The sequence below is a fragment of the Dermochelys coriacea genome, chromosome 9, assembly GCF_009764565.3.
Source record: "Dermochelys coriacea isolate rDerCor1 chromosome 9, rDerCor1.pri.v4, whole genome shotgun sequence".
NCBI lineage: Eukaryota > Metazoa > Chordata > Testudines > Dermochelyidae > Dermochelys > Dermochelys coriacea.
This window is the reverse complement of record NC_050076.1, coordinates 103,249,061-103,264,841: the sequence shown is the minus strand read 5'-3', so window position 1 is coordinate 103,264,841 and position 15,781 is coordinate 103,249,061. Positions and strand designations below refer to the sequence as shown.

The following is a 15,781-nucleotide window of genomic DNA, read 5'->3' as shown; positions in this document are numbered from 1 at the left end:
TACAAATACTACATTTCCATCTTTGCCATGACTGCTTTTCAGGAATTGCTATTCTTCCCACTGTACTGTATTCGCTAGACCTGGGACATACAGCACCAAAGAGAGAGAAAAAATCCTAAAATTCAAAAGAGCTAAGGCTCCAATTCCGCAAACACTTGCATGCTTCCGTTGAAGCATGTGGCTTCTCACTGAAGTCAATGGGACCATTCTTAAAAGTTAAGAATGTATGTAAGTGTTTGCAGAAGAGGAGAGGAGCCTAAGCCAAACAGTCATGTGTTTGCACTGTTGAGAATACTGTGAGCTGCAAAGGATATGTTGCCTCCAGGATCCATCGCAATCTGCCCTTGGCACAGTATTGCCTGAGGATTTTATCAGCTACAGACAGCACTCTCCATTGGTGTCAATGACAATTTTGCTAAAAACCAACAGCCCAATATGACCTTTTATATATACGAAGCCATCTGTACCTTTATTTTAAAGGGACAGCACCAATTTCAGATCTGGTCCCTTTTGAGCAATAAGCTGAAGGTATTTTCAGGTCCTACACCTACTCTGGACAATTTTTACAGTTTTATTATCCCATTTTCCTATTGTTCTCTATGGTTCTCTAGCTCTGTTGCTGCGAGAGACCCATACAAGTAATAGAGAATCATAGAATATCAGGGTTGGAAGGGCCCTCAGGAGGTCATCTAGTCCAACCCCCTGCTCAAAGCAGGACCAAGCCCCAACTAAATCATCCCAGCCAGGGCTTTGTCAAGCCTGACCTTAAAAACTTCTAAGGAAGGAGATTCCACCACCTCCCTAGGTAACGCATTCCAGTGTTTCACCACCCTCCTAGTGAAAAAGTTTTTCCTAATATCCAATCTAAACCTCCCCCACTGCAACTTGAGACCATTGCTCCTTGTTTTGTCATCTGCTACCACCGAGAACAGTCTAGATCCATCCTCTTTGGAACCCCCTTTCAGGTAGTTGAAAGCAGCTATCAAATCCCCCCTCGTTCTTCTCTTCCGCAGACTAAACAAGCCCAGCTCCCTCAGCCTCTCCTCATAAGTCATGTGCTACAGTCACCTAATCATGTTTGTTGCCCTCTGCTGGACGTTTTCCAATTTTTCCACACCCTTCTTGTAGTGTGGGGCCCAAAAGTGGACACAGTACTCCAGATGAGGCTTCACCAATGTCGAATAGAGGGGAACGATCACATCCCTCAATCTGCTGGCAGTGCCCCTACTTATACATCCCAAAATGGCAGTGGCCTTCTTGGCAACAAGGGCACACTGTTGACTCATATCCAGCTTCTCATCCACTGTAACCCCGAGGTCCTTTTCTACAGAACTGCTGCCGAGCCATTTGGTCCCTAGTCTGTAGCGGGTGCATGGGATTCTTCCGTCCTAAGTGCAGGACTCTGCACTTGTCCTTGCTGAACCTCATCAGATTTCTTTTGGTCCAATTCTCTAATTTGTCTAGGGCCCTCTGTATCCTATCCCTACCCTCCAGTGTATCTACCTCTCCTCCCAGTTTAGTGTCATCTGCAAACTTGCTAAGGGTGCAATCCACACCAGCCTCCGGATCATTTATGAAGATATTGAACAAAACCGGCCCGAGGACTGATCCTTGGGGCACTCCACTTGATACCGGCTGCCAACTAGACATGGAGCCATTGATCACTGCCCATTGAGCCCGACAATCTAGCCAACTTTCTATCCACCTTATAGTCCATTCATCCAGCCCATACTTCTTTAACTTACTGGCAAGAATACTGTGGGAGACCGTGTCAAAAGCTTTGCTAAAGTCAAGGAACAACACGTCCACTGCTTTCCCCTCATCCACAGAGCCAGTTATCTTGTCATAGAAGGCAATTAGATTAGTCAGGCATGACTTGCCCTTGGTGAATCCATGCTGACTATTCCTGATCACTTTCCTCTCCTCTAAGGGCTTCAGAATTGATTCCTTGAGGACCTGCTCCATGATTTAATCAGGGACTGAGGTGAGGCTGACTGGCCTGTAGTTCCCAGGATCCTCCTTCTTCCCTTTTTTAAAGATGGGCACTACATTAGCCTTTTTCCAGTCATCTGGGCATTGGGCTGACTCTGTGGGGAAGCAGGGAAGCCAGCTGTACATACAGTGCTGCCACATGCACAAAAGAAACAAACTGAACTAATGGAAAAACATCACTCCTTAGTGATGCGGAGCGTGCGGCAGCGCGCCTCCTGGGCCAGGTCGACAGACTCAGATTAGCAGGGCTCACGCGGCTTCTCTAAAATAGCTGTGTAGATGTGCCCTAGGAGATTACCCTTACAGAATCATAGAATATCAGGGTTGGAAGGGACCTCAGGAGGTCATCTAGTCCAACCCCCTGCTCAAAGCAGGACCAGCCCCAACTAAATCATCCCAGCCAGATTTAGTTCAGTTTGATTACTTTGTGCTTTTGGCAGCATCTTGAAATTGCTGATCGGGCTGGCACTCAGGCTTTGAAGCCCAACTTTCCTCACTGAGCTTCAGAGCCCAAGCTCCAGCCCAAGCCATAACTTCAAAGCTTTGTCTACATACCTGTTGTTAGAGCATTGGCGCGATCCCTGCTGGCCCAAGGCTGTCAGTCTGGGCTGGGAGGCGTGCTCCTGCAGGCTCCAGAGCACTGTGTAGACGTGCCCTTAGTAGTATGCTTAGGTTAGGTGTTGCTTGTAGCAGGGACGTATGATACTGAGTTCAGACAGGAATGGGACTGGGGAAGCAGACAGCGTTCCTCTAACTTGGAGGCACTGTTCATGGCTCTGCTGTAATCTGTACTATCCCCAAAGCACCTCCCCCTTCCTCTGGCATTTAATTATTTATTTCTCTTGCTCGACTCTTGTCAGTAGCAAGAGACGTCACCCTCTGTTTCCGTGAATGGGTTAATCCCCCCTGTGCACTGAGAACAATAGTCCCTTCTGGCCTTAAAATCTATGGACTGGAGTGTCCGGGTCTGACCACTTTGTGTCATGCTGCTGGAGATTCCCCCCGGGACGGAAATCCCATGGCTGACCTAAGGGGAAGGCAGGGGCCGTATCCGGGGCACGGAGGGAAAGGGCCTTAGGAGGAGAGGGGAAGGCTTGGGGCCCAAAGAGACATTGACATAAGGGCCCTGAGAGACCCGAGGAGCAAACTAACAATGCCCCTCTGCAGCTTTAACTTCCACCGGGGCTGGGTGGCTGAGCCAGGAAGCTGTGACTCGTTCCTTCGCCACAGGGAAGGAACAAACTCTGTGAATCTATGAAAGATCAAGAAGGGAGATCGACATTCAGGGCTCGGCACTAGTCCCAGAGAAGCAAATTGCCAAACTTCTATTCATTTCAGTAGAAGCAAGACCAAGCTTTCAGGTTGCTTCTTCAATTTTTCTCAGGGGCAATTTTGATCGTTCTCCTACCCAATGGGAGAGGCTTCCTCTTCTGACTGCACTGTCAGACAGCCAAGAATAAGGTGACTAGGCCCTGCACATCTCCGTACGAATGAAACAAATTCCCTGGCTTTGGATTTTTTTTTCAAGTAACTATGGGATTAATTTTACAAAAGGCTAACAGTATCAAAATAATCTGAGCCCTTGAATGCAGCAGAACTGGGTTCTGACCCACTTGCAAGTGTATTTTGTGCTATGTCATGTTTTTTAGTTTTGTACAAAATGTTCTTGAAATGAAACCCAAGCATTTTCCAGATTTTTTTTTATAAGTATCTTATAAATTGCCAAATTAACTTTCATTAGTTTTTTCTCCATGGCACTAGGTCTGTGTATACGCCAATGCCTTTTCTGCCTTTGCTTTATACTCCTACTACATTGTGTGGCTGGCTTTAGATCTCTTCCCTGGTCTGTTTTGTGCATTGTTTCATGTTGGAATACGGGGTGCATTTGTTTATTTTTTTCTTATCATCATTACATTTCACTTCTTGCTTACCTGCAAGCTCTGTTTGGTTGGTCCATATATCGAATCTGTCTCAGTCGTGAATTCTTCTCAGTTCCCCCTAGCTCTCTCTCCCCAGCAGGTTTAATACTTTTGAAAATTGTACTCCTGAAAGGTCATCTTCTGTAAGATACAAGGGAGAGTCCCCTGGCAATGCTGATCTTTAAGGAACAATACTTGTTACTTATTTTAACCCTGAAATGACCCATTTGACTGACACAATCTGTTTTCTATCCTTAGGCACATGTTTGTCTGTCTTAGGGTTTAGATTTCTGCCCATAGCTTCTTATGTCTTCCATGTAAAATCAATAGTAGTGTTCGTACTGGACTTCATTGACTCTCTGGCACATCTCCATTTGTGGGATCAGGCCTCTGCTTGCAATAGGATTTTGGGAGAGGGGTTGTTTGGAAGTGGTTGAGTGGCAGGAGGGGGTGTTAGTATTAGGGGTTGGGGCAGGAGAGGGTGTCAGTATTGTGCATATAATTCCTGTGAAGGTGGAAAGACCGTTTCAAAGTGGCAGGTTTTTCAGTGTTTCCCAAAGACAGTCAGGATCTGGATTCACCCCGTCATGTCTGGAAAGTCTCTCTTCAGCCACATCCTCTCAGATTAATTGATGAGTCTGGAGTCTATACTGGGGTAGATGAACGCTGTTTTCAATTTTTCTCTCTTTTTTTTTAAAGGTCACCCTGGTGATATTTTAATTCATCATGTCGTATGGAATCCCGCTGCTGGCCACGCACAGACCAAGAGTGCCACCGAAGAGATGCTGTTGAAGGTGTGTTAGCAAAACAGCAAGTCAGTACTTAGAGTAACCTTTGTGCACATCGTGTGCTGTACTCCAGCACAGGCTCCTCATCGTTACAGCTACTACAGTGGCAAAACTTCTAGTTCACAGCATGCTGCCATGTGTGTCTGTGTCAGGATGAAGTTTAGCAAAGAGTAATGGAAAGCATTATCCAGGGTAAGATGTGATAGAAAAGCATTAATTTCATATCCAAGTATACGTCCCCCCGCCTCAAGCCCCCAGTTGAACTAGTGCCACATAATCAAACGCGAGCTACATAGACCACTCCAGATGACAATAATGCCCTCTCAACAAAGAACAAACTCACACTCCTGTGAGAAAAGCTTCGCTGGTGGTAAGTAAATCCTGTGTGTCACTGCCAAGGGGCAAAAAATGCCTTTCCTTCGTGTGACAGCAGTGTCGTCCCGAAGTAGGATGGTTGCAAGGTGGTGGTGGTGGTGGTGGTGGTGGCTTGCTTGGGAAAATGCTGGTTTGGCCATTATTGTTTCTTCGCTTGTGTCTAAACTCACTCACAAACCATACACTGGCTCCTGAGTCCTCAAATGGATAACAAAGTCCAACAGAGCAAGACTGAAAGAGGCCAATCCAAGAAGTGGTGAGATGTCATAAAGGAAGATATGTTAGCATGGGTGTGATAGAGGATCTGGCATTGGACAGAGCACTTTGGAGGGAGAGGACCTCATGAGATGGGATTAACATAAGAAGAAATCATAGAATCATAGAAGATGAGGGTTGGAAGGGACCTCAGGAGGTCATCTAGTCCAACCCCCTGCTCAAAGCAGGACCAAGCCCCAATTAAATCATCCCAGCCAGGGCTTTGTCAAGCCTGACCTTAAAAACTTCTAAGAGCTCATATCTGAGTAGACCAGTGTATTCCAGTCGGGTTGCTGTTTAGGAGCTGTTTAGAAATGTTTGCTTGATTAAAGACTTCGTTAGCATTTATTGCTTTTGACTCCTTGCAACTTTTAATTAACCCCAATATCTCCCATGTCTCTCATGGTTTTACATTGGCTTGTGCTTTGCCCACCTAGTGTGTTTTTGCTCCACTACAGGTACTTTGCACTTGTGCGCAGCTACACTGGTTTGTTATACCTCCGTTTCAGCTGCTCTGAAAAGCTAGTTCGAGTCCAGGGAGTGAGCTGGGTGAGCACAGCTGCCAGGGCTGCTCACTGGGAGAAGGAAGGCACATACAGATGTTAAGAAAGAAATTCGCTTTGCAGTCAGTGCATGAGACCTGTCTCTGAACGGACTGTTACATTCAGGAAAAGTTTTCAGCCTAGTAATTCAAGATGCTTTATCACCGTAGCACCAATGACAGCCTCCCATTCCTGGGGGGCCTTTCTTCTTCCTCCAGATGAATGAACCTCATCTGTGCACCCTCTCCTGAAACATTGCATTGAAAATGGCTTTTAAGCTGACGATCAGCACTGCTGGTGACAGCAGCACCCAGCAGCCGGGAGAGGTGCTTTCCCCCGGCCGTCTGATCCTCTCCCAGGAGGGCAATGCATCAGAAAAAAATGGGGGTGTGGAGGGTCAGGATTGTGCCCCCTAGAGGTGTGTGCCGGTCTCTCTCCTCCTGCACGGCAGCAGACCATTTGGTGTCTTGCTGATTTTCTTGGAGTCTGCGCAGGCTGAGGGCAGGGACCGGATGTGGGGGGAAGGAGTGGGTGGAGCCGGGAGAAGTCACATCATCCCCTTGTGGCCTGCAGAGTTTACCAGGGAAAGGTTGTCTCTCCAGCGTGGAGATGGGGGAGGTGAGAAACTCCCTTTAAGGGGGATCCCCCGGGTAGCTGTGGCCAGGGGCAGTCCCTGGCCAGGGAGTGGGGTCACCAGGAGCACAGGGCCAATGCAGTGGCTCTGGGCCTCCCACTCGGGGGGGGGGAGGAAATCCTGTTCCCCTGATGGAGCTCTAGGAGGAACCCACCTACCCCGGGGTAGGAAGGCACACTCTGGCCCATTGTAGGAGATCAATGAATTTTTCTCTGTGTGTGGGAACCCAATGCTCAGTGTGGGTTGTTCTTCCTCCCTCTGTGCCTGATCCATAGAGGATGTGAGGCTGGGACAGTCCCAGCTCCAGAGCCTGGTTCTTTAGCTGAAGCTGTTGAGACCTGTGCTTTCAGTTCCAGAGGTCCCTGGTGTGTTGACGGAGTGGGCAGCTGTTAGCCGTGGCTTACCACCTGCCCTCCAAAACTCAGCAACAGCCAGAGCTTTTTTTTCTAAACATAAACCACTGTCAGATGTTTCTTTCCATTCGTCTTTTCGTTATTTTGAAGGAAGAAAAGTACTGTTAAAAGTTTGTGAAGATACATTTTAATAGCAAGTGCACACTGGCCTGACAGCTCCAGGGTTTCTTTTCCTCCCGACTAGACAAGTTTCATCCTACTTTATATGAAGAAGTTGATCTTGCCAGAATTGGTAGCCTCATGCACCTGCCCTTTGCTTTTCATTTTATTGCTGAGGTTAAAATACTCTGGGATAGGGGGATGTGACTTGTAAATGGACCTGGAGTGCTTCCAGCCTTCCTGTAGCACAGATCAGTTCTTTATTGTTTGTACTGGTAGTGGGTAGAGACCCCCTCTGAGACAGGGACCCCAATGTGCTATGCGCTGTACAAACAATAACTGGGAGACAGCCTCTGCCCCAGAGAGCTTGCAGTCTAAGGGTAAGGACAGACGAAGAGATAGAGCATAGAACCAAAGTGAACAAAGTCGTGGTTTGCAGATCACATGTTAGTGCCATGATTTTTATTGTGTTGGTTGATTTCTTTCTCTTGCCTGCCCCATTCAGCAGCCAGAGATGGAGATCTTGTGGGAGTAGCTAGGAATAGCCTGGTGGTGTCTGACTTCATAGGCTAATTTTGATCCCACTTGGCGGTTGTTGGTTGGAAGCTTGAGTTCAGCTCCGGAGTAGTTTGATTGGTGGTTGCTGAGAGGAAGGATGGCCGGAGGAAAATATCCAGTAACAATGTCTGGGGGAAATGGAGGGACATTGGGCACAGTTCCGAATAGCCCAGAGGCCCTGAGGGTGGGTGCTGAGGGCAAAATTCTGCCATGGCGAGCCTCGGACCTCCACTGCTTCTTCTCCCCAGGAGAGACCTGAGCCCTTTCTAACAGCCACCTTTCTTTGGGCATTTTTCTTTAAATCAGCCTGCCAAAGACGTATTTCCTCCTTTGTCCCAAATGTGTCAACCCCTACCCCCCCCACACACCCCAAATTACACCTGCCTGCAGCTCAGGAGAGCCAGTAGTCAGTCCTGGGCCAGTCAGTAGTGTAAAGTCTCATACCTTGCTGCCTTGCTTTTACATGGCAAGGGTGGTCAACTATGTAAATAGAAAGGGTGAAAAATAAAACCAGCAGTCGATGTGACAGGCCTCAAGGAGCCATTGACTCTGAGTTTAGGCACAGTTACCTGCCTCTCTCTCCCCCATCTCCCGGCGATACTGAATGTGAAACTGGAAAGTCAGACCAGTGACTGAGCGGCAAGGGGTAAGGCTGGCATTAACACTACAAGCGTTCAGCCATGTTTGCCGCTGAGCACTTCAGTCTGGAAGGGGAGGGAAGGTTTGCTCTATACGCTTTTACTTGCTTTACAAAACCTCGCAGAGGCTTCATGTAGGTAAATCATGGCAGGGACTGTTTGTCTTCCTTTAACATGCCTCTTCTGAAGGCTCTTCAGTGCTTAATGCAGTAGCCCTTAAACTCCAGAGACCTGAGTTCAGGTTAGGGATGAGGCACACAGAAAAAGAAACACTGACTCCAGGCCTTATAGCTGTTCTACGCAGGCAGAGACCAGGGAGTGCCAGGGCAGGCCTGCCAGGACATCTAGTGGGACCAAGGCCTTAGGTGTATTCCTGGCACTGGGTGATCCAGCAAGTTTTGCTGCTTACCAAAAACTTTGTGGCACTCCAGACTTCCTTCTGGGCTCCCTCACACTATGGGTTTTCATACAGTCCTCGGCTCTCACATCGCAGTAACCATCTCTCTCTCCAGGCCTTGGCTGTTACAGAAGTGCTCTGTAAAAGAGGGATCTCTGTATATATGTAAATAGGAAGTGAATAGAGAAGGTGCCAGTAGAATATGACGTTCCTGGGTTTTGTCGGACCAAGAAAACTAGCTACTTTCCACTGCAAGGGTTCATGTGTGCGGCTGGTAACAATGGCTGTGGTGTTACGCTGGGTAATGGAGGGGGGAAACAAGCAGAGGGTTTTGTTCTGGGACCGTGTATTCCCAAAGTATCACAATGTGTTTGCTTTCCACTGGAAAACCCTGACTGGCTCCTTTGTGGTAGAGAAGCAAATATAAAGATGGACCTTGGGGCTTTTGTCGAGAATTTTCTGCTGGCATTTTCCAAACTGTTCTTGATGGTGATCTACAGAGAAAGAGGCAGTCATGCATTGACCTGGCTGTGGTAAAGGAGGCTCTCTCTTCCCCCAGCACTGTGTAGGTGTAGCTCATGTTAACATAACTGAGAGCTGTGCAGTTTTATCAACCTTCTTCCAGACAGACATTCGAGAGATTCAGCAGCGGCAGATGTGTGTGGAATTGCAACATAAGAATCCAGGAGCTTTCAAGTCTTGACAATGATGTAACCCTTTCTTACTGGCAGATTTTAATAGGTTTACATGGCTTGGAAAGGGACACCCAGGGTTAAGTATTTACAGTAGAAATCCATCATTTTGACTGTGGCCAAAGCTGTAACCTAGCTATGAAAATGTATTCAGGAGTGACATTTACCACAAAGCATCTTACTGGGGAGCACTTTTATTCCCTCCAGTGATCCCAGTAACTGGTGTGGTTCTGTGCTGCTATAAGGAGACAAACAGCTGTCCTCAGCCAGGGAGTGGTTGTCTGTGAGCACCAGCAGGGCTGTTCCTGGTTGTGTGTTGGTTGGAAACCTGATGAACTGTACTTGTGGCTATTCTGAATGGCTGCTTATGCACACATACTAACTATGACACTGTTCCCAGAGGCAGTGCCTTCAGAGGCATATCATTGCTTCTGTCACTCTGATACCAACCCCAGAAATTTGGAGAAGCTGTCTTGCTCCCCCTGCAAGATGTTTGCGCAATTGGGTGAGACCAATACCGTCATCCATGTGCTCACTCTACTTGTGGCTCTGGTTCAGATATGTGCCCCGGGTTGATTATGGGCAGCACAGCTTGGGGAGGAGATGACCAACCCTCTGTGGAGAACTGTGTCCAGTGTTGGGCCCCACACTACAAGAAGGATGTGGAAAAATAGGAAAACGTCCAGTGGAGGGCAACAAAAATGATCAGGGGACTGAAACACATGACTTATGAGGAGAGGCTGAGGGAACTGGGATTGTTTAGTCTGCGGAAGAGAAGAATGAGGGGGGATTTGATAGCTGCTTTCAACTGCCTGAAAGGGGGTTCCAAAGAGGATGGATCTAGACTGTTCTCAGTGGTAGCAGATGACAGAACAAGGAGTGATGGTCTCAAATTGCAGTGGGGGAGGTTTAGGTTGGATATTAGGAAACACTTTTTCACTAAGAGGGTGGTGAAACACTGGAATGCGTTACCTAGGGAGGTGGTGGAATCTCCTTCCTTAGAGGTTTTTAAGGTCAGACTTGACAAAGCCCTGGCTGGGATGATTTAGTTGGGGCTTGGTCCTGCTTTGAGCAGGGGGTTGGACTAGATGACCTCCTGAGGTCCCTTCCAACCTGATATTCTATGATTCTATGATAGCCAGACATTGTGAATGGAGATCCTGAGCCAGAGGTAAAGCAGGATTTTATACAAAGCTATTCATGCCTGAAAGTGCTAACAGCTTTAAACAATTGCTGTTGTTGACAAGTTCTTCCTTCATGTTCTGTAACTATTAACATTTGCTGAGATCTGGGGTAGTTAACAGTTTTTCTTTGCAGATCCAGTTTGCGAACACAAGGGTAGTGTAAATTATATTAAATAATTAATGTAAAGGCAGAAGTTCCTTTCATCCGTATTTTCTGGATAGAATGCATATCTGCTGACTCAGCCCCGCCTGTTACTGACGGGTTCAGCTCCTGCAGGAGCTAAATGTTAACTTTCTGCCTGCCAGCTCCACCACATGGGACAAAATTTGCCCTTAGGAACAGCTGCTGCCCTGCTGCTGCCGATTCCAAAGAGACATCAGCATTTTGTCTGATGACTTAATCAGCATGTCACTCTCCCCGGTCCTATTTCTGGATTCAAATATGGGTACGAAATGATGTTTTTTAAAAACCAGGTTAGAACATGTAACTGTGATTAAGTTTCTTGAGTTGAAAAAATGCCTAACAAATCCAAACCCAAGCCCGATCCCTGATTTGGTCTTGAACCCAAATTCCAAACTCTAGCCAGAACCTAATCCAGATGTGAACACCACCTTTGTGCCCCATTTTTACTTTAATCAAAACCATCCAAGGCAATGAATTTTGTGTTATTTAATGAAGAATGGTACACTGGTTCAAGTTTTCTTAGAACTTTGCCCAGTTTCCTCACAAAATTTATTGGCCTGACTTTTGTGTATTTTGGGGAGTCCATAATGAAAGTTTTGCACATCTGTATGTGTATTGTTCACTGTGTGTTGCATTGTTAATGTGAATAAAAAGTGAACAAAACAGGAAATAACAACAGTACCAACCAATCAACCTCAGTTGGACAGTTACCTCTCCAAAGAAACATTGGGGTGACTCTTTAAAGTGGGGACCTCAAAGCACTGGCTAGAGGGAGCTTGAATGCACATACTGCAGCTTTCCATGTACAGTTCTGTTAGCACACCTCAGGTCTGTTCTACAAGATTTCTCTCTTCTAGTCTTGGACATTTCTTGAGCAGACAGTGTTTGAATGTGGTTGAAGAAATCTGCAATAGGGATTAGGCTGGGTTAGTCTGTTGTGACATTGCAATTCTGAAAAACATTGATGCTCTGTCTCGCATCATGGCCAAAAAAAAACCTAGAATCACCAGAAGGAGCTTGTGGGAATGATAACTAAACATGGCGCCTTGTCCCCGGCAGAAGCCCCAGAAGACTCAAGTTAAATTCTTTAACTGCCTATCAGAACCAGCAGAAAGCAGTTGAATTTTTCATCTGGCATTTTCCATGCCAGTACGCAGGAGAGAAAAGATTGGCAAACAATAATGAATACATACATTGCTTATTTGTGTCGCAGCTGATCTCTGCTGCCTCTCTGGCTTTTTCTCTATTATTATTCTCAGTCTTGTGCATATTTTTGCACCTGGAGGTTGCTCCCTAGTACGAAGTTTGCCACATTACACTGAACCCTGGTGACAACAAACGTTTTTTCCAGGGAAAATAGAACCAAACTGGAAATGCCAGTATGTGCGATCCCATTCCTTCTTCTCAGACCATACAAGCAGTAATGAGTGTCACCAGTGACTTCAGTGTTACTAACTCTAATGAGGTTTGGCAGAATTGGATTTTGATTTTCTATAATTTCAGTGGATAATATCAATGTTTATTTTTAAGCAATTTTTTTTAGATATTTATGTATTTAAATTTTCACAGTTGTTTGAGATTATGAGTGGCGGGGGGCGTGTTGGACCATGATTATTTAATGATGCTGTGATTCAAAAAGTTAAAGTTTTATGACCATTAAAAGACAAATTGTAAGCATCATATGTCAAAATATACAAAGTAAATATCCATAAATAAAACTGCAAACAGCATTTTTCTTACTTTGCCTTTCTCTAAATTTTGATGAAAATATTTTGTTTTCAGTCTGTGTGTGGATGGTGAAATTGATGTGTACCGACATTTACTGATGAAAATCTAATCATTCCAACCCTAACTAAAGAGCACACAGAGTGAGGTTGGGGCTGAGTGGCACAAAGAGGAGATACAGGTCCTGCCCTCAAGTAACATATGTAAAGAAAAGCGGATCTTCAGTGGAAAGGGAGGATACTCAGCTCTTCCTAAGATCAGCCTCTCAGTACTATATGCCGTAACCTGGGAAACTGTAACGTTTCCCAGTAAATTTGATTGGTTGGTACAGTGTAACTTCTGACTTGTTCTCCTTTGGTCTGTGGGAGCACTAAGTTGTATGGATCAGCAATTCCTTCATTTTCCGCTTTCTAACAAGCACTTATGAGAACGCTTACATTTTCTAGCACATCTGTGATTTCCAAAGCTTTTATTTCTTTGAAAATGTGCAATGTTCTTTCAGGGGAAGTTTGGATCTGTTAGAAGGGTGGTCGCTATGAGACATAAACAAATTCAATGAATGTAATCGCTTAGGAGTAGGTATAAAATGAAAGATGTATCATGGCTGAAGGCTGATTGGAGCATCAGAAAATCTTATTCTCTCTGGTTATGTGACTTACAGTTTTGGTTCTAAGTGGAACAGGGCAAAACATTTATTGCTAAGTGTCTTTAGGGGAAAATGTGCTTGTTTCAAAGTTCACATAACTTGTGCAAAATTGCACCAAGGTAGCTTTTGTTTGAAGTGTATGTAAGAGAGGCAGCAATGTCTAGTGAACTGAGCAGGGTTTGGGAGCCAAGAACTCCTGGCTTCTGTTCTGGTGTGAATAGGATTTGGGGGATTTACAGGAAAGGGGTTATCCAGAATGATTCTTGCAAATTGTTGGAAAGGGAAGGAAAGAAAAGGAAACTATGGGTAGGAGGAAGGGAACGTAGCTGCCCAACACCTATGATACTGAAAATATCCAATACCTGTTATAGTGTGAAAGGTTAGCTAGGAGATACTGGGATGTGATGCTGATAAGTCTGGTTGGAGTAGAGGAGGGAGTTAAACTCCCCATTTTTGCAATGCATATCACTGAATTAAAATGACCCTTTTGCTGGAGGTGTTTGGATAAACGTTCATAGTGACTGCCAACAAAATCTAATTTTCATCACAACTTCTGGTTTCTGCAGAATCCACTTCTATCTGGTGCTGTACGTTAATGCATCTAATTAATTCACTTGATTAATTTGCTAGTAACTACCTGCCATGGAAAAAAAAAGATTCCATTAATATTATTCACCGCTGCCTTTGGGGCAGTGATTAGGTTAAATAATGTGTTTAATTTCCAGTGCTTTTTAAAATAAAATAAAATTTTAAGAGAATGCACCATAAAATTAGATTTTTGTAAGCCCCTTATCTTCAGCTCCCAAGACACCATTTATCCCTATATGTAGCTTCATAAGTCAAGATGCAACCAAAATGAAGGGGTGGATTCTAACTGGATGTAATTCTTTACTTACTAGGTTTGCTTCTAATCTTGCTCACTCCCTTCTTATATTATTGTAATTCCATTGCATTCAGTAGAGTTGCTCCTAATTTACACCATTCTTACTGAGATAAGAATCCGACCAGTTACATTTATCCTAAATATCTTGATACACAGTTTGTTCTGTGTGTCCCAGAATAGAAAACAATTGGAGACAATCTGCTATGCTTACTCACATAAATAATAGCTTACTCTGGGTATAGCCTCAGTGAAATCAACGTCAGTTCAGCAAATGATTCCTAATCCTGAATTTCACAACCTTTAATTAGTCCACACCAGTATTCAAAACCACCAAAATATGTGATACTTCAGTAGCGTATTGATTGTCACCAAGAAAAGTTCTGAGGTCTCTGCTGAACTGACAGCTGGCTGATATAAAGTTAATGTCTAGTTACTATATTGTATTGTTTAACAAAAGCAGCTATATGTTAGGGAGAATGGGTACAGATTGCATAAGGGAAAATAAGTTAAATCATTGAGAGCAATCTGTGTACACCAGCAGTCTGCACTTATCCTTGAATAAACATATTACCCCAATTTTCTGACATTTTCACCACAATCTACAGTGGATGTAAATGCCTGCTAAATAATAACTATTGTATTCATCCTGGAGGTGGGTGCTTCATTTTTACTCTGGATGTAATAAGGGAAAAGATCTGGGAAGGAAACAAGAAATTAGATAAAATAGTAAGATTGCTGCGTCTCCTGACCCTGCACACATTGCTCACTCGTGAGCTATATACTGCCTTTGACATGGTGCAGAACCTCTCTGTATCATACAAAGAAGACTCGACAAACATTGCCAACTCTTTTAGCTGATGACACTGTACCTCTTCCCCAGGCATTGGAATGATTGTCTGATATAGGGTATGAAGAACAAATCTGTTGTTTGCACAAAATTCAGCACCTTCTGAACATTTTATTAGGTAATTAAATGAATGGAGCTTCTCGATGAACGTATCTCTCTGAATCCTGTGTTATTATAATAATAATAGTTATATTCTATAGCAGCTTGCCTCCAAAAACCTTCAAGTATTTTACCACCCACTTCACAACAGCCGCGGTGATGTACAGTGTGTGTACTGGGCATTGTATTCGTTATTTTGATGACTGAACTGAGGTATGGGATTAAACAGATATGGCAAAGGTGACACAGTGACCCAGGGGCCATAGGACACACAGATCCTGAATCTCAGTCTCCTGCTCTAACCACTACAGTCACTGTTTCCTTCATACTTATTAGTTACTCCATAATTATCCTCTAAGTCCAAATATTGTAAAGTTTTTACCATAACTGCAGGATACTGTAATATATGTCTCACGTCTAGATGCTTTCTGTACCCCCAAAGCTCCTTATTTAAATCGATCAGCAGGTGTTAAGAATAATCCGGAAAAGTGTGCAAGCAAGTGTGTGGCCATGCTGTAATTCTTCAGATACTGGGGAAGGGAACCAAGTTAACCCATTCCTACATACTCTTAAAGTTTCACCATCTTTTTAGCTGCTACTCTGAGCAGCATGACCTTAGTTTGTGGGCTAGGGAGAAGCAATGGTTAGTCTTAGTTCAGGTTTCAGACTAGCAGCCGTGTTAGTCTGTATTTGCAAAAAGAAAAGGAGTACTTGTGGCACCTTAGAGACTAACAAATTTATTAGAGCATAAGCTTTCGTGAGCTACAGCTCACTTCATCGGATGCATTTGGTGGAAAAAAACAGAGGAGAGATTTATACACACACACACAGAGAACATGAAACAATGGGTTTATCATACACACTGTAAGGAGAGTGATCACTTAAGATAAGCCATCACCAGCAGCAGGGGG

At 44.7% G+C, this 15,781-nt stretch overlaps 1 protein-coding gene across 12 annotated transcripts in view; it reads left to right on the top strand.

Annotated features, from left to right (window-relative positions):
• The window catches only part of HTR2C (5-hydroxytryptamine receptor 2C), a 435,189-nt gene that overhangs the window by 293,959 nt on the left and 125,449 nt on the right, over positions 1–15,781 (top strand). For 6 of the 12 annotated variants that reach the window (XM_038416392.2, XM_038416394.2, XM_043492304.1 and 3 more), the window contains one exon: positions 4,611–4,705. In XM_038416392.2, the coding sequence (XP_038272320.1) occupies positions 4,645–4,705 (61 nt within the window). In that variant the 5' untranslated portion in view covers positions 4,611–4,644. Of the gene's footprint in view, positions 1–4,610; positions 5,070–15,781 lie in introns of those variants that run through there. The other 6 variants (XM_043492300.1, XM_043492297.1, XM_043492301.1 and 3 more) reach the window with 2 other exon arrangements.